This window comes from Homalodisca vitripennis, chromosome 4, assembly GCF_021130785.1.
Source record: "Homalodisca vitripennis isolate AUS2020 chromosome 4, UT_GWSS_2.1, whole genome shotgun sequence".
NCBI lineage: Eukaryota > Metazoa > Arthropoda > Insecta > Hemiptera > Cicadellidae > Homalodisca > Homalodisca vitripennis.
Window position 1 is genome coordinate 199,247,780 of NC_060210.1, and position 22,339 is coordinate 199,270,118.

The 22,339-nt window shown below is 36.2% G+C and overlaps 1 protein-coding gene across 2 annotated transcripts in view; it reads left to right on the forward strand.

Moving 5' to 3' along the window:
- Positions 1–20,994, forward strand: part of LOC124360881 — a 107,816-nt gene extending 86,822 nt beyond the window's left edge. Inside the window, exons 9-13 of one of the 2 annotated variants that reach the window (XM_046814857.1) lie at positions 9,870–9,933; positions 10,842–10,936; positions 14,033–14,269; positions 18,880–18,992; positions 20,444–20,994. In XM_046814857.1, the coding sequence (XP_046670813.1) occupies positions 9,870–9,933; positions 10,842–10,936; positions 14,033–14,269; positions 18,880–18,992; positions 20,444–20,685 (751 nt within the window). In that variant the 3' untranslated portion in view covers positions 20,686–20,994. The remainder of the gene's footprint in view (positions 1–9,869; positions 9,934–10,841; positions 10,937–14,032; positions 14,270–18,879; positions 18,993–20,443) is intronic. The other variant, XM_046814858.1, reaches the window with a different exon arrangement.
- Positions 20,995–22,339: the final 1,345 nt, after the last annotated feature.

The window sequence follows — 22,339 nt, forward strand, 5'->3', positions numbered from 1 at the left end:
AGTGGACGTTATAGTACTTCACTTGTTGTGACTTGGTCTACACAAACACTTACTGTATATTTAGTTGCTGCACATCACGCACAGCCATTAGCTAGCAGTTTCTGTCACGTAGAGGGAACAGCTACACGACTCGTACTCACTCGTCTGTTATATTTGGTCTACATTACAAGTGGACGTTATAGTACTTCACTTGTTGTGACTTGGTCTACACAAACACTTACTGTATATTTAGTTGCTGCACATCACGCACAGCCATTAGCTAGCAGTTTCTGTCACGTAGAGGAACAGCTACACGACTCGTACTCACTCGTCTGTTATATTTGGTCTACATTACAGGTGGACGTTATAGTACTTCACTTGTTGTGACTTGGTCTACACAAACACTTACTGTATATTTAGCTGCTGCACATCACGCACAGCCATTAGCTAGCAGTTTCTGTCACGTAGAGGAACAGCTACACGACTCGTACTCACTCGTCTGTTATATTTGGTCTACATTACAAGTGGACGTTATAGTACTTCACTTGTTGTGACTTGGTCTACACAAACACTTACTGTATATTTAGTTGCTGCACATCACGCACAGCCATTAGCTAGCAGTTTCTGTCACGTAGAGGAACAGCTACACGACTCGTACTCACTCGTCTGTTATATTTGGTCTACATTACAGGTGGACGTTATAGTACTTCACTTGTTGTGACTTGGTCTACACAAACACTTACTGTATATTTAGTTGCTGCACATCACGCACAGCCATTAGCTAGCAGTTTCTGTCACGTAGAGGAACAGCTACACGACTCGTACTCACTCGTCTGTTATATTTGGTCTACATTACAAGTGGACGTTATAGTACTTCACTTGTTGTGACTTGGTCTACACGGACACTTATATTTAGTTGCTGCACATCACGCACAGCCATTAGCTAGCAGTTTCTGTCACGTAGAGGAACAGCTACACGACTCGTACTCACTCGTCTGTTATATTTGGTCTACATTACAAGTGGACGTTATAGTACTTCACTTGTTGTGACTTGGCCTACACAAACACTTACTGTATATTTAGTTGCTGCACATCACGCACAGCCATTAGCTAGCAGTTTCTGTCACGTAGAGGAACAGCTACACGACTCGTACTCACTCGTCTGTTATATTTGGTCTACATTACAGGTGGACGTTATAGTACTTCACTTGTTGTGACTTGGTCTACACGGACACTTATATTTAGCTGCTGCACATCACGCACAGCCATTAGCTAGCAGTTTCTGTCACGTAGAGGAACAGCTACACGACTCGTACTCACTCGTCTGTTATATTTGGTGTACATTACAAGTGGACGTTATAGTGCTTCACTTGTTGTGACTTGGTCTACACGGACACTTATATTTAGCTGCTGCACATCACGCACAGCCATTAGCTAGCAGTTTCTGTCACGTAGAGGAACAGCTACACGACTCGTACTCACTCGTCTGTTATATTTGGTCTACATTACAAGTGGACGTTATAGTGCTTCACTTGTTGTGACTTGGTCTACACGGACACTTACTTATATTTAGCTGCTGCACATCACGCACAGCCATTAGCTAGCAGTTTCTGTCACGTAGAGGAACAGCTACACGACTCGTACTCACTCGTCTGTTATATTTGGTCTACATTACAAGTGGACGTTATAGTGCTTCACTTGTTGTGACTTGGTCTACACGGACACTTATATTTAGCTGCTGCACATCACGCACAGCCATTAGCTAGCAGTTTCTGTCACGTAGAGGAACAGCTACACGACTCGTACTCACTCGTCTGTTATATTTGGTCTACATTACAGGTGGACGTTATAGTACTTCACTTGTTGTGACTTGGTCTACACGGACACTTATATTTAGCTGCTGCACATCACGCACAGCCATTAGCTAGCAGTTTCTGTCACGTAGAGGAACAGCTACACGACTCGTACTCACTCGTCTGTTATATTTGGTCTACATTACAAGTGGACGTTATAGTACTTCACTTGTTGTGACTTGGTCTACACGGACACTTATATTTAGCTGCTGCACATCACGCACAGCCATTAGCTAGCAGTTTCTGTCACGTAGAGGAACAGCTACACGACTCGTACTCACTCGTCTGTTATATTTGGTCTACATTACAAGTGGACGTTATAGTACTTCACTTGTTGTGACTTGGTCTACACAAACACTTACTGTATATTTAGCTGCTGCACATCACGCACAGCCATTAGCTAGCAGTTTCTGTCACGTAGAGGAACAGCTACACGACTCGTACTCACTCGTCTGTTATATTTGGTCTACATTACAAGTGGACGTTATAGTACTTCACTTGTTGTGACTTGGTCTACACGGACACTTATATTTAGCTGCTGCACATCACGCACAGCCATTAGCTAGCAGTTTCTGTCACGTAGAGGAACAGCTACACGACTCGTACTCACTCGTCTGTTATATTTGGTCTACATTACAAGTGGACGTTATAGTACTTCACTTGTTGTGACTTGGTCTACACGGACACTTATATTTAGCTGCTGCACATCACGCACAGCCATTAGCTAGCAGTTTCTGTCACGTAGAGGAACAGCTACACGACTCGTACTCACTCGTCTGTTATATTTGGTCTACATTACAAGTGGACGTTATAGTACTTCACTTGTTGTGACTTGGTCTACACGGACACTTATATTTAGTTGCTGCACATCACGCACAGCCATTAGCTAGCAGTTTCTGTCACGTAGAGGAACAGCTACACGACTCGTACTCACTCGTCTGTTATCTGTTATTAATGTTGTTTGTGGCCTACAAATTACACAAATTATTTTAAATTTCATACTTAATAATTGTTTTGCAAATAGATATAAAATAGTTTATTGTTATTAAGTATAACTATTATGATACCGCTGTGCACAGCGAGTAGAAACTGACTCGTCACCACGCACAAGCCTCTTTGGCCCATGTGGGACTAATTTCATTCATATTGTGTGTACTGTGCTTGTTTGCAAATCTATATATATATAAAAATGAAACTGTTCGTGTGTAACAGCATCACTCACAAACGGCTGGACGGATTCGCCTAATTTTTTTTTTAATTTGTTCGTCTTGATCTGTAGAAGGTTATAGGATACTTTTTATCCCTTTCCCGATTCAGGATTCCACCCCACTGGTTACAGAAATACCCGTAAGAAATGCATTGCAGCAAACATTATTAAGTGAAAGAGTCTTTTCAAATTTTTAATCAGCTGTTCTTTGTAAACATATATAATGCGACAAAAAATTGTTGTTATTTTTGACAGTAACTAAGTAAACATAAATATTTTTGACGTTTCTATGTAAACAAACATTTTTTGACATTTACAACGTGTCACAAATGTCAAATTTTTGATAAACGTGATTTGATATCTTTTTTACAATTTCCAAGAACAGTGTTATTTTCCATCAGTAAAAGGTTTAAAAAAATAGGCAAGTATTTTTGTTTTCTCATGTAAATATTCTTTGAAAAATGTTTTTTCTCAACATTTTTTTTTTACAGAATTCCTTTGAGCAGTTTTTTGACGAATTTTATTGGAAAACAAGCTGTACACTACCCTGTGGAGTTTTTTAAACTCACTTGAACCATCAGGAATGCCGTCACATCAATTACTCTTGAAAGTAGGATCACCGATAATGATGTTGAGAAACTTACGACCACCAAAATTGTGCAACGGCACTCGACTAACCGTCAAAAATTTACATCCAAATATCATTGAAGAAACGATTTTGTCGGGAACATCTGCCGGGGAAGATGTCTTCATCCCTCGCATCCCCTTAATTCCATCCGACTTGCCATTTGAATTTAAGAGACTTCAGTTCCCCGTTCGACTTGCGTTCGCAATGACGATTAATAAGGCACAAGGACAATCACTTAACGTCGCAGGAATCCATCTGGAACCCTCATGTTTCTCGCACGGTCAATTATACGTCGCTTGCTCAAGAGTCGGAAACCCGAAGAACCTTTATATTTATGCTCCAAATAATACAACTAATAACGTTGTTTACCAAAACGCATTAAAATAAACAAAAAACTTTTATAATAGATTTTATGATATGCTACGATGTATTAGTAGAGCAATAAATTAATTGGAAAAACGTATAATAAAATTAGTATTTCTTTTCGATGCTTGATTGATGTAGCCCTCTCTACTGCCACGCGAGCGGAGCCGCGGGTTTAGGCTAGTTTTGAAATAAATTTTATTTTGATTTTTGATTTTGATTTGATATTTGGTCTACGTTACAAGTGGACGTTATAGTGCTTTACTGCTTTCCATTATCTTCATTGGTGGATGTCTCATGTAGCAAATAACTATAATCTGAGTAAAAATAAAAATAGAGTGTTTCATTGCACAAACAAAAATGTGTTGCACAATATGTCTAAAACTTTTGAATTCCTTAAATATCTGGAATACACCAAATTTAAGACATGTTTAATAGAACTATAAATGGTTTTGCAAACTGTAATATTAACAAAAATTAAACACTAGATGTACGCTAATTCTTTTTACATTTCGATGACGAATATTATACAAATAATTATTTTCTGTGATTTCTGATATTTTTAACAGTGACGTAATCTGATTCTTTGATATGCAATAAACCATTTCCTATTGCTATCGTTATATGTTAGAAGAAAGTATAATACTACATTTCGAGGAATGAAAAGTTGTAAAAATAGCCTAATGGCAGAAATCCTTTTATCATCCATTTTCCATCACAAACCAAAAATATAAAACCATGTCGTTTATTTATATAACGCCACATTTATCACTTGCACACTCACCTCTTATTAATCTGATGCTGAAAATAGATTTTGATTGATTTTACCCCTCGATCAGATGCCAAATAATGTTGCAAAAGATGCGTTAGTTAAAGTGATCCACTTTATCCCCACTTCGCTGTCCGAGTATCCCGTGAAGGGTGAAGGGACGCGACATCGTTCAGCATGTTATTTCCAGAGGACGCCTCCAGTGTGACAGATCCTGTTCTGGCCATTTTAATCGTTCCGACGCTGCTGTCAAACAAATCATCGCCTGTTGCTTACCTGGGTTTCCGGTCTGTTTATCTTTCACTGTTTCCGTCTAATTGTCTGCTGTTTTTGGAAGAAAGTATGTTTGCAGAGTCCCTGTTGTTAGAATAATTCGTTTATATTTTATGGACCAATCAGTATTTTATATATTTTTAGGGTTCCGTATCACATGACATACAAAATAATATAAACGTAGAGTGAAATAATAAAGTGGGTAATCGATGCTGAACTTTTCTGTACATTCTAACGTAGAATGGCGCAGTGTAGCGGGTACTCAGTTTATCGCAAGATAACTGAACAAGCAACGTCGAGCGTGGCTGCTGCTTGGATGGGTGACCGCTGAGCGATCCTGTCTTTGCAAGCAGCCCGCCTGCCCGGCCATTGGTGGTGGATCGGAAGTCACCTTTAAAACGTTGGTCCACAGGTTAAGTGTTAGAGAAGGGCTTCGTAGCCCAAACTTCGCCTGGTAAAAGCAGACATATTTTTTTATCCCTTACTCACATGACATATGAGACCCTATAATCCATCAAGACTGTATGGTGCCATCACTGTGATGGCTTTCTTGTTGTAGTAAAGAATGTTACATAACGGTCAGAAGTGGAGATTCTTTCGTTCACCCCACAGCGGACAACACCCTGGGCCGGAGAACGACTCCCAGTGGACCCGTGTTTACCATTTTCAATTTTGTTATAGGGGTGGAATTACAAATCAAATTTCTACCCTTCAAGTTAAATAATTTGAAAGGTGTCGTTTATACAGACGAACACACACGAAGAGTGCTTTCATCAGCGCTTTCATCAGCTGGTGCAGACCGATTAAATGTCGTAACAGCTAACTTGAAATGTTGCCACCAATACGTTGTTTTACAATTAAAGGCCACAACCGCACATTTTACAATTAAAACATTTACAGTAACATTTTATTTGTACGTCTTGTACACAAGGACATACAACTAGAGTTTTTTTAAACCACGCAAATAAATAAAAAGTGCATTATCCAGTAACAAACATCTATTGGTCTTCAGGTGGCAAAAGGAATTCCCTCTGTTTTAAGTGCACTATCTTAGGCATGTGCATTCGTATATGTTACAGTTTACTGTGTAAAACTGTATTCTATCGCACTGTTATCGTGTCCAGAGCCATGTTTCAAATTTCAAGACTCAAAATATTTGCAAAGTTAATTTTATAATTAATAAATTATTTGTACAACAAAAAGTGATTTCAAGAAAGCTTCCATCTATTCGATTTTTCATTAGTAAGCCCAGTCAACTTAACAGAGTAAAAAAAGCTCTTTAACGTTTTAGTTGTGAATACGTCATTGCAGGGCTAACATGTTCAACTAATGAAACTAATCTATCGAACACAGAAACTTCATAGTGTGTTGATAAGATATTGGATATTGTCATATGGTTAACCTTTTCATTATATGTACTTTGTTTACTAATGTGTTTGTTTATTCTGTGTTTTTTCGTCGCCATCATTGTTACCCGTAAGACCAGTATAATAATGTTTGCTAATATTCAGCCAAACTTCATGATTTCAAAGGCACCATCATCGAACTCGATTTTACTTGTATAAAAATGAAGCTTCATGCTAAATTTCGTCTACAGGTTTGTATTCGAAATATCGTGCGAGTAGATAGACAGACAGGGACAAATAAACAATTTTACAGCCCCTTGAGTGGTCTTCGCTAACTATCATCCACTGATTGAAGTGTAGACTATAACAACATACGATAATTAGATCGTTCCAGACGTTATACAAGTTGTGTACTATGTATTTTCTAAAGTGCCCAAGAATATTTTTTATTAAAATCGGAATGAATCGCCCAGTTGTAATTATGAACCGCTTATCAATAAACCTAACCTTGTAAATCCAGGAAGCTATGAATTTTAAACATCTTGTCGACACCGGAATTGATTTTCAAGGCGGGAAATCTAATAAGCGCGCAATTTATGCAGGGAGAGGAGCAATTGGCGTGAAATGCAGGATTAGAGCGGCCAGGGGTCAGAGGTCCTGCAGGATGTGCCGGGTGTCCTGCAGGATACAGCCAGGTACTACCTGGGAGCGTGCTATATTGCGATCTGATAATGTCAGTTTACACTGGCGGAACAACTGTTCTTGTTCCCTTCACAAGACGTCTCTCTCGTGAAAAGTATTTACTGTCTTTGTAATTATAAGTTTCAATATTAACAATACAATTAATTAATGTTGAAATTGGTTTAACACTATTGACATGATTACCGAAATATGTTGTACAAGAAATTAACTTTTTGTATTACAAGTGCAATCTTAATTTTAAACAAGGCATGCAAGCAAAACAATTTTAATATGATGACGCAATATTGTATGTGCCATTATTTATTTTTTAATACGAGGCTGATATCCCTTTAAGCCTTATCCTGGTCGTCCTCATGGGCCACTGGCCTTCGCGAAGATCTTATCAAATAGAATAAGGGGGAGAGTCGATACAGAACAAGAACGATGGTACCGATAAAAAGCGTAGACAGGAAACAGTCGACTATATGGATATTACTCTACTTAAAAATGTATTTTATAAAATGGTACACGGAGAAACAATTGTTTATAACCAAATATTTGTTATTTTCAATTCTTTGTTTAAAGTTTGTCATTAACTATAAGGTTTTGGAACATAAAAACTTAAAAATAATAGAGAAAGAAAATATATTTCAATCCTCAGAGCGTGATGTTCTGATATTATCCTTTGAATTAACTTTAAGGTCCTTGACCTAATTGACCTGATGTAATTTTTATTTTATTTTGTAATAATTATTAAAACTCGGTTTATAGCATAATCCTAGTCACTGAAGTGGCGGTTTTTGGACTGAACGAATAACGCAGTCAGCACACAGCTGGAGTCACGTGACTGAGGATCGCGCATTGCAGCGCCAGGACCAGTTCTCCGCCGTATTACGTGTGGTATCGCCCATTACAACGGTGGCCTCGGGATCAAATCAATTACTTGGCGCAATAATAAATATTATGACCGGCGTTGATTCGGCGTTGCCAGTCTTCGCTCTGCACGCGATGTCCAAGGCCGGCCGTCCGCTCGTCGTGGGACCGTCTACGTTTCGGCCATCTCGTCTCTGGTCGATGACCACATGAGCCATAGAATCGTGATAAGATCACTGATTAAACTGAGCTTTGATTAAATAGATTGTTGTTTTATTAGCGATGTGGCGTCCCTCAAGGCTTATTCTTGGGCCCACTTCTTTTGATAAACAGTTATGATACGTACGTTAAAAGTGACACTTAAAGGAAGAAAACAACACAATACAATATTTAGAATTGATAAAAATCTTTATTCGCGATCGTCCTGCTGTTAATGATGGTCTCGTTGTGTAGAGGACTAAACAAAAGTGTTTGGTATAGAACAGAAACGTTTAACAGTTGTTATGATATAATGTTGAAGCAGTACGAAATAGGGTTCTCCAAATAAATACCATATTAATTTAACATGCGCAGTGTAGCGGGTACAGCGGTTATCGCAAGATAACCGAATCAAGCAACGTCGAGCATGGCTTCTGCTTGGATGGGTGACCGTTGAGCGATCCTGTCCTTGTAAGCAGTCCCCCTGTCCGATTGGTGGTAGTTCGGAAGTCACCAAGTTGGTCCTCATATTAGGTGTTAGAGAGAGTTTCTTAGCCCTATAGTCGCCTGGTAAAATAAGATATCCCTTACTTACTTACTTAAAACACACTTATGGTCATAAAAACTTCTTAGGAAGCCTTAAAATGATCTTAGGAACACACCAAAGTTAAATAGATTTTTATGTAAATTTTGGTGTGCTTCCGGTTATCAATTTGGTGCCGTGTGGATATCAACGATCCTAAGTTGGATTCGGGGTTGTCAATATAGAATCCATGTTAGGAATTGAGGATTTTGAGTGAATCCAGTTTTGATCATGTGGTGTTGGGATTATCATTAATGCCGAGTTGGGTTTTGGTTGGATTGGCTATTAAGCTAATCCCTTAAAACTCAACCAGGCTAAGCCCTAATGAGGGAATTGGAAAACAACTAGCCACTCGGACAATTATTAAGACAAACTACTATATGAGTATTTATTCGAAATTGGGGTTTGGGAGGGTTACTATTTACCCAATTCTGTCTTGGGGTATTACCAGATAAAAACGAAATGATAGAGATGAATCCAAATTTTCACTTCTACTTTAGGAGTTGCAAAGTGAGCCCAAACTGAAATAAGCTGAAGTGAGATTAAACTTGATACTGGTTTCGATTTATCCAATCATCTTTGATCTAGAATGTCTTGTGACAAATTACAGAGAAGAAGTGTTTTGCTTTATCTACTGTATTTCTGGGTGAAGATGAGTGACGATTGAGGAATTTAAGATGATCAAATCAACCGAAGCATCAAATGTAACCTTGTATGTACTATTTTAAGGTAATCAGTAAATAATAATCCTGAGATTTTTACGATTGGAAGAATATCATCCCATATTGGGCCTTGAATATGTTAAATCAAAGAAAATACTAATGGTTCATTCTTGGTTAACCAGATCCAAATTACCACAATATTACAATATATGAACAATTATTTTAAATAATTTATAGGTGCACTCATTTATATGAGAACCCAAAATAATATTCCTTTCTGTGAAATGTTTTTTTATTTTAGTTATTTTAAATCCCCGCTTCTGTTCTTTCCAAATTCTGTTCTGTGGTAGCATTTTGTCGTAGCATCTGTAGAACTTCTGTGCTCACTCTTGTCACATCTGTCTCATTTAAACAATTTTATATTTACAGATGCCTAATCTCGACTCCATTGCAGGGTTGAGGATGAGGTCGACACGCTAGTACTGAGGCCGTGTGCGTATTGTGGCCTCGGTTTTCAGGCAAGTAAATACTAATATACATTCCTCTTATCGGGTCGTGGATTTTTCCCTTCATTAATAGTTATTTTACTGACAAAACATTTCGTTCTACTCATTTAATTTGTTAATAAAATTGTTTAGTTGCTATTACAGAAATAAACAACTACTTCTGGGATGTGAATAAAAAAACGTCTTATTGAGTATGTTCCAATCTATAAAATTGTTGATAATTCACTGAAAGAAAGTCGATTATAATAAGTAGCAAGTTTAGTTTATTGTTTAAGATGATTTTAACATGTATGTAGCCAGTTTTAACGTTCGTTAGATTGTCTTTCTGGTAATTCACAAAGTAATGGTTTTGTTGTTATTTATTTTAATGACAACTGAAATTAAAAAAATAGTATAAAATAATGGTATAAAATGTTGACAGTATATTTTATTAATAAGCCATGACGTAAAGGAATACAGTTTAAATGTACGTATATACTGTGAAGTATATTATTTTCAACCGAATATTTAAGTTATTGGTAACATATTTTGTTGTACATAGCATTTTAACATTTTGTCTGTTGAATGATTTATCTTAGTATTGTCGTTTAGTTGATAAATACAACACATTCATTTCATTTATCAGCTTTATTCTTAAAAAAATAATTTTGTATTTAATAAAATAGGAAACATACATTTTTAAATATTCCTCCAGGATTTTGTTTTCTATTTTGTGTCTTCTTATGTATATATTTACATTTTCTTTTGTTATAACGGTATAAAATCTTTTAGTAATTGAGTAGAATGAACCAGAAATAACAAGTGGGTTTTAGATGAAAATATGAATGTCAATAATTTTAAAACGTTCTGTTCATTTATTTCTGAGTTACGAAGAACAATTGGATTTTTATATGTCCATTTTTATTGCCGAAATATTGCAGGTCTCGGACGTGTGGGCGGGGCAGTGGAAGGACTTCTTGCTCCATAAGTCCTGCGTGGAGCAGTTGAGAGGAGACCAGCGCGCCTGCAATCCTAGGTAAGGCAATATGTGGGCTTGTAACAGGACAGGAATAGAAATTGAAGGCGTTTTATTAGAGTATACAAATACATAGACATACTATACTTACTATTCTCCTCCATTCTCCATTCTCAGTCCGCTACTCTTTCTATTGTATGTCAATGACGCTGGCTCACTTTGCACCGAGGACGAATAGTCCAGTGCCGATGACACGACTCTCTGTTTCAAAGGAAAATCAAACTCAGAACTTGAAATGACAACATTCACTGAGCTCAACGAATTAATTCAACATTTCAATGAGCTCAATCTTAAAACAAACCCGTCAAAATCGGTGTTTGTTCAATTTCGTTTGCGGCCGACCGTCTCTGATCAAAGTCCTATAGTGATGTTGGAGGAGACTGGGATCGAAGAAGTCTACTCGACTAAATTCCTTGGTATACACCTTGATCGAGGGTTGACATGGGATAGTCATGTAGACAACGTTTGTTCAAAATTGTCCTCAGGCATTTATGTTTTGAAGCAGCTATCCAAATACTGCCCAACTCAGGTACTGATGACGGCGTACTATGGACTGATATACCCCCACCTGTTATACGGTGTGGTTTTGTGGGGAGGTTGTGCAAAATCACATTTATCTAGAGTATTTACACTCCAGAAAAAAGCCGTTAGAAAAATTACAAAACTACAATGGAGAGTCGTGCAGACCAGCATTCAGAAATCTGAAACTGTTGACATTACCCTGCCTCAACATTCTAGAGCCGTCTCTTTTTGTCATATAAAAATGCAATCACATTAGAGGTAGTGACATACACTCTTATGAGACTAGAGGCAGGGACAACTACCGAACTGGGAGACACAGGACAGTAGTACAGGGGCGTTTGCTTTCTCAGGCAGGAGCTGTTTGTCAACAAATTTCATAAAAAGTGCCGCAAAGCCTAAGGCATTTAAAACTCGTCTGAAAATCGCATTGCTCACAGAAGCTGTTTACAGTACAGACGAGTTCATGGCACGTGTTTGGGTGACCACATGATTGGCTTACTGACGCTGCTAGAGTGGGAAGCAGTGCGATGGATGGAGCACATTGTATGTATGAAGGTAACCTAGATGTCATGTACGAATCCAAAATGTTAGGCTATTTTCTTGCTTGACAATTGCTATAACAAGCTCATGTTCGAAAGCAATAAAATTATTATTATTACTATTTGGTATGCTTATATCAAATGCATCAATGTGACATTAATCTGAGAGAGCTACGTACGCTATGAGTGAGTTTCTTACTATTTATACTGGATTCACTGATTGTTGAGGGTGAAGTCCGCCTACAGCAGGTAAACCTTTGTGATTGTGACCCATTGGGAGGAGAAACCGTAATAAAACGTAAATGTTTTAGATTTTGTAATTTGCTTATACTGCGATAAAACTGAATGAATAATAAATGGGCATCTCTCTTGAAAGGCTTCAACGACCATTAATGAAGGAATGGAAATACAGAGCTCGCCGGCCACTTCTGGAAGATGACCAATATCCACGCGAGATCTGATAACAACCGTGCATGTTCCAACAAGTCCAGTAGTTATCAGTAGGTCGGTCGATAGTCACTCGTTATCTACAGATAGACTAGTTGCATGATAATGTCCAATAATCGTGTAGCGAGTGGGTCCCACGCTCATGCTCATGCCCATGCCTGGCCATGCCTCGTGTGCTCACGCCGTGCCGGCAATGGCGTGTTATGGCGATAGTGGATCCATCTGTTATCGCCTTCAACACGAAATCTGAGGCAGTTACCCCCATTAACTGACGTTTAACTTGTTGGCTAATTTGGATCTTTATGTCTTTTTGCTCGCTTTATCTTTCAGCTCCTGCTTCATGAATGTAGGCTATTAATCAATTGTCTGGTTTCGTGAAAATTCAGTCTTCTAAATAGTTATTCCTTATTATGTACTGTAAACCCTGTTTCCATCTTAAGATGAAATCTTTGAACTTTAACATTGAGTTGGTTAATTAAAACTGCACTCTTAGTAGTGATAGTTATTTTATCTTCAGAGGTCTGTCAAATTTTAAAGTAGGTTTACTACATATCGGTGTAGAAGAGCACTAAACAATTGATTAAGGGGTTTTAAATCGAACTTTTTTACCCATACCTTATTTAACTATCGATAATCTTGTGTTTGAGTTGTTTATTATTCTTTACTTGATATAATTATCCTGCTAATTTAAATATACTCCTGTCGTGATTAAATAAATTTTTAAAATGTATCAATGTTGTTTATTGAACATGAATTTAATGTTAATAAATATATGTCATTTTGAGGGATTTTGTAGTTTCTTTGTAAAAGTTGTTGATGTCAAAAAGCTTTATTCTTTTAATTAAATTATTTAGTGCAATAATAGCGTTTTTTTATTTTATCAAGGTAGACTGCGCATTGAAATAGTGCGCATCGATATGAATCTACAGAGCTCTGCGCTACTGGTGCTTCGAGCATCTTGCATGGGTTCAACACTGTAACCTCCTCGATTCCTTTAGAATCTTTCGTTATACATGGTGATCAACTCAAAGGGGACATCATTGGAATCTCAAGAAGTACCTAGTGAAGCAAACTTATAATTAGAAACATTGCCTTACTTATTTATGCTCATACAACTACTTAGTTAAAAAATTTTTCATAAAATGAAGTATTTGTGAAATTGCAACAGTTTTCACATCCCCTCGAAAAAATGAATGAAATATTCTATGCCCACAGCGACCAAACGGTGAATGAAGTATATCGAAATAGCACCAAGATAAAAAATCTTACAATTTCATGTAAACCCTAAATCTATCAGAAAAATAGAGGTTTTCATAAGAAAAAGTAGTCCATGTTAGCAAATGGAAAGCGAATTTTAGGATTTTAGCAGCGCAACTGTTACAGGCATAAGAAATAAGGTTCAGTTCTTGATTCAGAGTTTGCTGTAAAATTAATATTTTGTGAGACCACAAAGATTGCATTCTTGTATAGATCATCTAGATCATCCTGCATAGCACAAAGCACCACCTCAATTAGTTTGCACAAATTATACAATCTATTTCTATTCGCAACCCAACAATCCTTCCCTGAGCTACTGTTCTTGTGCCAGGATGAGCGGAGGACTCCCCCTGATAGACATGACGACCCTGATGGGACCCCCGGAGGTGAGGGTGGTGCGACTGAGCCTCACCACGAGACCCCAGGAGCCCCGGGCTCCGCCCCCAGAACTGCCCCGGGCCCCGCGACCTCCCCGCCAGCACGTGTCGCCCCTCAGGGTTCGCCCCCGGAGGACGAAGAAGAAGAAGAAGAGTCAGCAGATACAGACCGATGCGGACATGGACTCTAAGTGAGTGGGACAATCTTGGATTGTTGTTCTGAATTTCCGTAGACAAAGTGCGATGTCCAAGACGTTTAGTATGGAATTGTAGATTAAGAGCTTGTAGTAGTGAAAAGACCTTGAATTTATCGCCATATGAATATCGTTAAACCTTATGCACTTTTACGCCGCGTCTTTTCTCTGTAGCAAAACGGAAGGTGTCTCATTTTCGAAGATCTTATTCTTAAGCATCCAAACGCTTTTTACTTTTTCTTGAAATGTTTATAATTATTAGAAGTACAAATATGGTTCTATTCTGAGTAATGATCAAAATATCTAAAAACTAGAAAAATTGCACTTAAAACACAATTTTACAACTAATAAGGCCATGAACAGCCGGTTCTTAACCAGGGTTACCCTCGCACGCTCTGCAAGTGAGTCAGTGAAGCTCGCCAGTATTACATTTAAGTATCAATTTTAGTTTCTACTAGATTTTTCAGATTTTACAAATCCCAAAACAATGGATTAGTAACTATGATGAAAAAAGAAAATTCTTTCAACTACATACCACCTACGATTATGTTAATCAATTAAATCTGTGTCTACGAGCGTCTTGTAATAATTCAGATAATCAATCCCCATTATCTGAATTATGAAGTTATTAATAGTTCTTGGGAGATAATCTGCACTTCTGGAAACTTATCCTCATTTAGAGTTTCAGAACATTTTTTTCAAATTCCGCCAAGAGTAGTATACCGATGTCCGAAATGAGGCGATTGGTAGATGATTATTGATTATTGGAAGAAACAGACATTCTACATTATATCTTTAAAATAAAAACCCAGAAAACTAAGCAAATAGATTCAGTTTCATGTTTTCGTGGTTGAGTTTCATAATCGTAAACAATTTGAGAAATAAACTGAAAATCAAAACGGGTTGTGTATCCTTAGAACCAAACTACCCGAGATAAGGAAACGTTTATTTTCCGTACTATTTGAGTCAAAAACAAATAAATTGAATCTTATTCATCTTGTTTATTAATCGCAACATGTACACGTTTTTGTTTAGAACCTAGTGCATGTAAAATTTATTCTTGTAATGTAATTGTTGTTTAAGGAATTACGCAACGAAAACATTCTTTTGTAACACGCAATTAACTGGAACATTAAGGAAAGTCCACTCGATAGGTCTCTGACAACTCGTCCACTTTTGCTCGGAACACACGGGTGTGGGTGGGGGGGGGGGGGGGGGGTAAGAGCCCACAGCCCCAGGCCGGGCTCACTTTATACGTTGAACGCAAATTAAGTGTCGACATCGGGCAAAGGGCTCAAGTTTTCTTATAAAAGAACGCGCTCAACATGTGAGAGGAATCGATGAATAATTGCCTCAGTAAAGTTATAAAGGGCGTTAAAATGTCCGCCGTCTTCCAAAGCCGAGAGGCTAAACCATTTAAAATGATCCTTTCAAAAGTGTAATTATAATATTTCTGAACAAAGGTCTTTGGAAAATCAATGACGGATATTTACAAAGTAAGTTGTTTATAGTAATAATATGTCAGTTTACATTTGAAAAATAAACATTTAGCTCATTACAGTACTAACAAATTTAAGGTAGATCTAGTTTGTACGCGACCTGCCTTTGAGAGGCGGTTCTGGGATTAGGAAATCCTACAGACAGAGTATAATTTTTATTTCAATTAACATTATAACAAAAAAGTACAACATTATAATGTTCTTTGTTTAAAGTTTGTTGTTGACGATGGAAGGGTTGAAAGGAAACAGGATTTCGGACATTTGCCATCGTTTTATCACAACGTTTCGAGATTTGGAATTTATCCTTTTCGTCAGGTGGAGGGGAGGGGAGGTTATTAATTTATACGAACAGAAAGAAGTAAGGAAGGTAAAGAAAAGGGTTCAAACATAAAGCTACTTGAAGTCCAGTCCAGGTGTTGTCACTGCACAGGATGCAAGTACCGAGCACAAATCACAAGTACGTACAAGGATAAAAATCACACATCAAGTGGGATTGTGTAATTGCACAAGTTACAGTGGGATAGTAACAAGAATGGAATGTTACTACAGTGGGAATTATTATGTTACTTCTGAGATACCTGAACTATTTAAAAACTTTAATTAACTACATGTTAGGAATACAAAGCTCAAATAAATGAGTGGTTAGTAAGAGTTTTTTTAAGAGTTGAATGGATCCTCATTGAACATAACACTTTACTCAAACCTTATTAACGATATTTTGAGAAAAGTAAATTCAGAAATAGTTTTTTTTTAATTATGAATCAATATGATTAAATGGCAGTTTTACAGAATTATTACCAGTTTAAATTTTAATTCTGAAAACCAAATTTGGGTAAACCGTAGTAAAGATTTGTGTATAGTTTCAATTTTTTTTCTTCGCCTTTAGTACTATAGGTGATATTTTAGATAAAGATTTTTAAGTTTGATTTGAATATATAGCGAATTATTGATACTTGACAAAATAAAATAGTAATCATGGCACAAATTTGTATACGATAATAACGTAAATAAATTAATTGTATTTTTCACATTTTAAACTGTAATTACAAAGACAAGAAATACTTTTCACGAAAGAGACGTCTTGTGAAGGGACAAGAACAGTTGTTCCGCCAGTGTAAACTGACATTATCAGATCGCAATATAGCACGCTCCCAGGTAGTACCTGGCTGTATCCTGCAGGACACCCGGCACATCCTGCAGGACCTCTGACCCCTGGCCGCTCTAATCCTGCATTTCACGCCAATTGCTCCTCTCCCTGCATAAATTGCGCGCTTATTAGATTTCCCGCCTTGAAAATCAATTCCGGTGTCGCCAAGATGTTCAACATGCAAAGCGTCCAAGCTTTATAGAATTTATGAACAGTTGGGTCAGATTGTACGGACGCTAGTTTTCTTAATTGTGCATAAAATTGTCAAATTGAGATATTATATAAAACAAATACGACTGCAATGGTTTTGAATTCATTGTCGTTTTGTACGCATAGGCAAAATATGAATCACAAGTCGTATATTAAACAGACGGTTTACACTATCGCGGTTTATTTCGTTTGTATATTATAGACTAGCATTACTACAACCTTCCAAACAATCCTGAAATAAGTGAAAGGCATTGAAGTCTCTTGATCCATTTTAGATTTAAGTTTAAAGATGGGGCCGCGAAGTCGAAGATTGAAACTGTTTTTTATAAGTACATCTGAAATTTTTTTCAATATCATATGACATTTTATTGAATAGCTCCAACGATTTGAGGTAATGTAGGCCAGTGTCTAACCCTAAGTCTAAAGGAAGACTAAAGTCGAAGTCCCTAGCCTTTCAGTTAACACATGACTTATTAAAATATATAATTTTATTGTAGATGATTTTATAAGCCCAATAAAAACATCGCCAGTCAAATGTAAGGTATGCCTGTAACACGACATTTGTAGAGTGTGGCTGACTTTGACACACAAATAACAACAATTGTATATTTTGATTACAAACATGTATCTTTTGATTAAGCCAAGTCCATAAATATTATGGCTAACGGAGTGTTAAGCGAGATTTCAAGACCAGTAGGGCGTAGTTCGGAGGGATTTTCAAAATAGAAATAGGCCTATGTGTTAACCAGAGACCCTAACAATGTCCGTGTAAAATTTCAGTAGAATCGATTTAGTAGTTTTAAACGTGATTTGAGTAGCACGCACCCACAAACACACACACAAACACCACTAGGGTTTTATTTAATAATATAGATATGGATTATAAATTGATTATATTTTAAGACTAAACTAAGAATCCTCTAGGAAGGAAGACACAAAATATGTCAATTAGACTTGTAGTATAACGTTTTATAATTTCTTACTGAAATTCTTTAGAATACCCTTGGAAATTCTGAATCGTGCTATTATTAAAATTCAAAAATATGCTTCTTTGTTTGAAATTTGTTTTTGACGATGGAAGGATTGCGAAGGAAACAGGATTTTTCGGACATTTGCCATTGTTCAGTTATACTACTGTAAATCAGCCATAAATCAGTAACACTACGTTTCGAGATCTGCAATCTGATATCTTCTTTAGGTAAATAATTAACCTAACATATAATTACAAACTAGTTTAAAATAAACAAATCATACCAGAGCGTTGTGACACGCCCACAACCACCATGTTGTGTGTTAACTTCACTAACTCTAAAGCATACTTAATAAAACGTGTGTCTCAACACTTATTATTAAAACTGAACTACAGAATACATGTCACAATAGGTCTGCATTCGACGACCAACCACCTACGGCTCAAAAATATGCTTGCTTGCTGTTTCGTGCAGAAACATTTTATAAGAACCTTGAATATAAATGTTCTCTTTTAATACTGAAAAATTACAAAATCTTCTCATGCTCTATCTTATTACAGAAGTGTATTAATATTTCATCATCTCATTATTTAGGTTCCTGAGAGCAAACATGACATATTGGAAATTATAATAAATTGTACATCTACATACTTGCAGAAAATTTAAATTACACCCTCCAGTGATACAACCTGCCGCGTAAATGTGTTTGCAGTTCTGCGATAGGTGCTTTTATTTTTATTATTCATTTATTTATCTTATGTATTATTTATTTATGTATAGTATGTCCAGATTGCCGCTGTCTGTGACCCTGGGTCGAGCCCTGGGTGCCCAAGTCCAGCCTCTGATGGCCATCCTCATGTCTCCGAGAGCGAGGACCTGCTCCCTGGATTCTGGTAAGGACCGGAATAACAAAAATAACGCCCAAAATGTAATTGATTTATGAAAATTATAAGATAACCACTTGTGAAGACACACCATTATGAATTAAATAAATGTATAAATTGTAAATTTTTTATTCCGCTTAATTGAGTGTCGTTGTTTATGCTTTCCCTAAGAATATAAGGAAATATAACTTATAATTTCTTCATAGTAAAAGTATGGGTATTCATTTTTCTAATCCGCCCTGATATTGCACCTCGTGCTACTCTACTCTATTATTCTTTATTCCGAACTTTAGGCATATTAATTACTTAAAAGTTATGTTTCCATTGCATTCATAAATTGCACATTGCATATTTTTTCGAATATATGCTAAACAAAACCTATGTTATATAAATTTTTATTTCCATATATTTTTACTTTTCCATATTTTTCCAAAAACTTTTTAATTTTCCTACCCTTTATTTAACTACACATCTCATTTGAGGAACTATCTTTTCCTGGCTTTCCCGAAAATTACAGTTCATTTATAGTATAATTGCTTTATTAATCTTTTATTCTTACAACGCATCTTTGCATTATGAGCCATCTCCATTGTATTTGTCAAAGCACTACACATTACACATAACTAAGGGCTTTTTATAGATATTTGAATCCCAATATTTTCACTGCAGTATTTTAACATGTTTCTGTACCCAAATGTGAATTTTTATATTTCCCACATCAATAGTCAAGATGGAGTTTGCTATGCCTATGCACAGTATCCCATGTCCTAAGATACGCCATATAATTCAAGTATCCGAGATTCAATCCAATACTGAATAAAGCACCTGAGAGCACCCTATCCCGAGAGGAAATACAAACTTAAACGGAAATAGTTCTGATTATCGTAAATAATAAGAAATTAATCACTACATTGAGATGAGAAAAACGTTTACAAATTTAATAGATTTTTAAATTAATATTGGTAATTTATTAAGGAACAAGAGGATAGTGTCACCTGTCTTTTTGACATTATATCACATTCGGCCTGCTTATGGCAAGGTCTCATTTTCCCAAGTCTTCCCTCTTAGGCTGTTCTGCACTTGAATTCCTTGGGTGGCCCAGTGAGCTGGAAATGAGTGGGATATTATTCGGAAATTCTCATCGACTTTTTATTTCACTCAACAATAGTATCAGACAGGTACTTTCAAGTTGAAGCCAAATATCTTAATATACCTTGCATTCGAAATAGATTACAAGTATACCTTGCTAATAAAATAATCATCATTTCCTATTTTCTATACTTGTAAATTTAACTAGTGTAAAAAATTGAATTTTAGGACTGATTATAAGATTAATGATTAATACCTACTACAAAAAAAATGATTTAAAAAATACTAATTTTTCTGTTTGTTTTTCAGCTTCACCATGACTACTATAAAACTGCACCAGGGGAACGATACAACTTTTGCATTTTTTACAGATGTCTCCGGTGAGGAAGAACATTCTGACGAGGATGAAAAAACCTCATCCAAAGCGAAGGTCCCTCTTCTGTCCATCACCTCACTGGAATTGCCCGAGCTCGCGCCTGCGCGGAACCCTCAGTGTCAGCTAGTACGGCGCGTGCGCACTAGTGTCCGGCGCACCAGACAGCCTGCGCCGTGCGCCGTGGCCGCTGCGCAGAACATCGCATGCGCAGGTCACGGTTTGTCTGCGCGCAAGTGATGCTACAATGTCCGCCAGAGGCTGCTTCAACCACTGAGCTTAGCGAGGGTCCACTTATTGTGAATGGAGGAGGTGCCTTTCATGTTATCAATGTATACGACTCCGGATATTAACCCTAAAACTGTTCTATGGCAGAGAACAGTCTGACTGCATTAGTTCTTCGACCATCAGGTTCTTAATTAAATTGTGATGTAAGATTTGTTGGAATCGCAACGGATATTAGCTTTATTATGTTATAGTGCTTTGAAAATTGTAGCCAAGGCCAAATTTGTAATCGTTTATTTGCTATTAAAAATGTGAGAACTAGTATGGATGTATTTTATTGATAATAAAGTTTGGTAACAATAATAGACACTTTTGAATATTAAGTTGTAAAATAATTATATTTAAACAAATCACAATACATGATTGTGTTACCGTGTACTTTGGACTAATTCTTATATTTTTTAACAGTATGAATTTCATAAATTCCTGTACGAAAGTTTCTTTTGAAAATTGAAATACTTTCTCTCTTGTCAGTTTATTTCTTCTTGTTAAATCAAAATATCCATAACAGAACTGTTAACCATGCGTTCTGTTGAAGGCGTATATGTGTAAAGGCTAGCATAGGTGTATGTTCCTCCTTCATTTCGGAAGAAACAACTTTTTTTGTAAAAAGATTATTTTTCACGTATTTAGACGCAGTACGGTTAGGACTCTATGGAATAACTAATGTATTTCTTTAATCTGAATATCCATATTCGTTTACTAATTTGTTTAATAATTTATGTTTACAAAACTAAGATTAATTTTTTTAACTATTTCTGATTACTACAAACAATAAAAATAAATACATCTCCTCAAAATGTTGTTCAGATGTTGCATCAAGCCTTTAGTTTCTAAACGGTACCTATTTTTATAAACTTTATTGTTCAATATAAAATAATAATATATTATAGAGCAATAATTTTTGCAGTTTTAAATTTTTATCATGCTGGTAGTGTATATTCAATACCATAAATTATCTGTAAGAAAATATTTTAATCAACGTAAATTAACTAATATTTTGTAATATATATTGATAAATATTATTTCTGTAATAATTAAGAAATTAATAAACTCACAATATTAAACAAAATTATGAAAAAATAATTATAATATACTTTTGTCAAGAAGGTGAGGTATAATAAAATAGTGACTATTTCATATATTAGTGAAATGTTGTTAAAAACATGACGCACCATTTTAATCCTGGGAAATATAGAATGATGATTGATATGTTGTATTTATTCACAAAGCAATATTTTAGCTTATGAATTCGTAATTGTTGTCATGTTAACAAATTTTAACTGTCGTTATTTTTTAGGTCGAATATAAGTTCTATACAAAAATCATCTAGTGAATATACCGTATTAGTTTTTTTTATTTTGTGAGTCATATTGTATTTAATCATCCGTTACTGTAATTGATTTCGAATTAAAATGTTCCAATTATAGTTTTTTCAGTGAAAACATTTTTTTGCAAGGGTTTTTATTCATAAATAATCCAACCTACTCTTACATTGAAATTGTAATTCTCTATAGTATAAAGTTAAATTGTTACGTTGTACTGTACCTTATATATCACCAATGTCATAATTAAACCATAAACAACGTTGCTCGGAATAGTCGAAGTT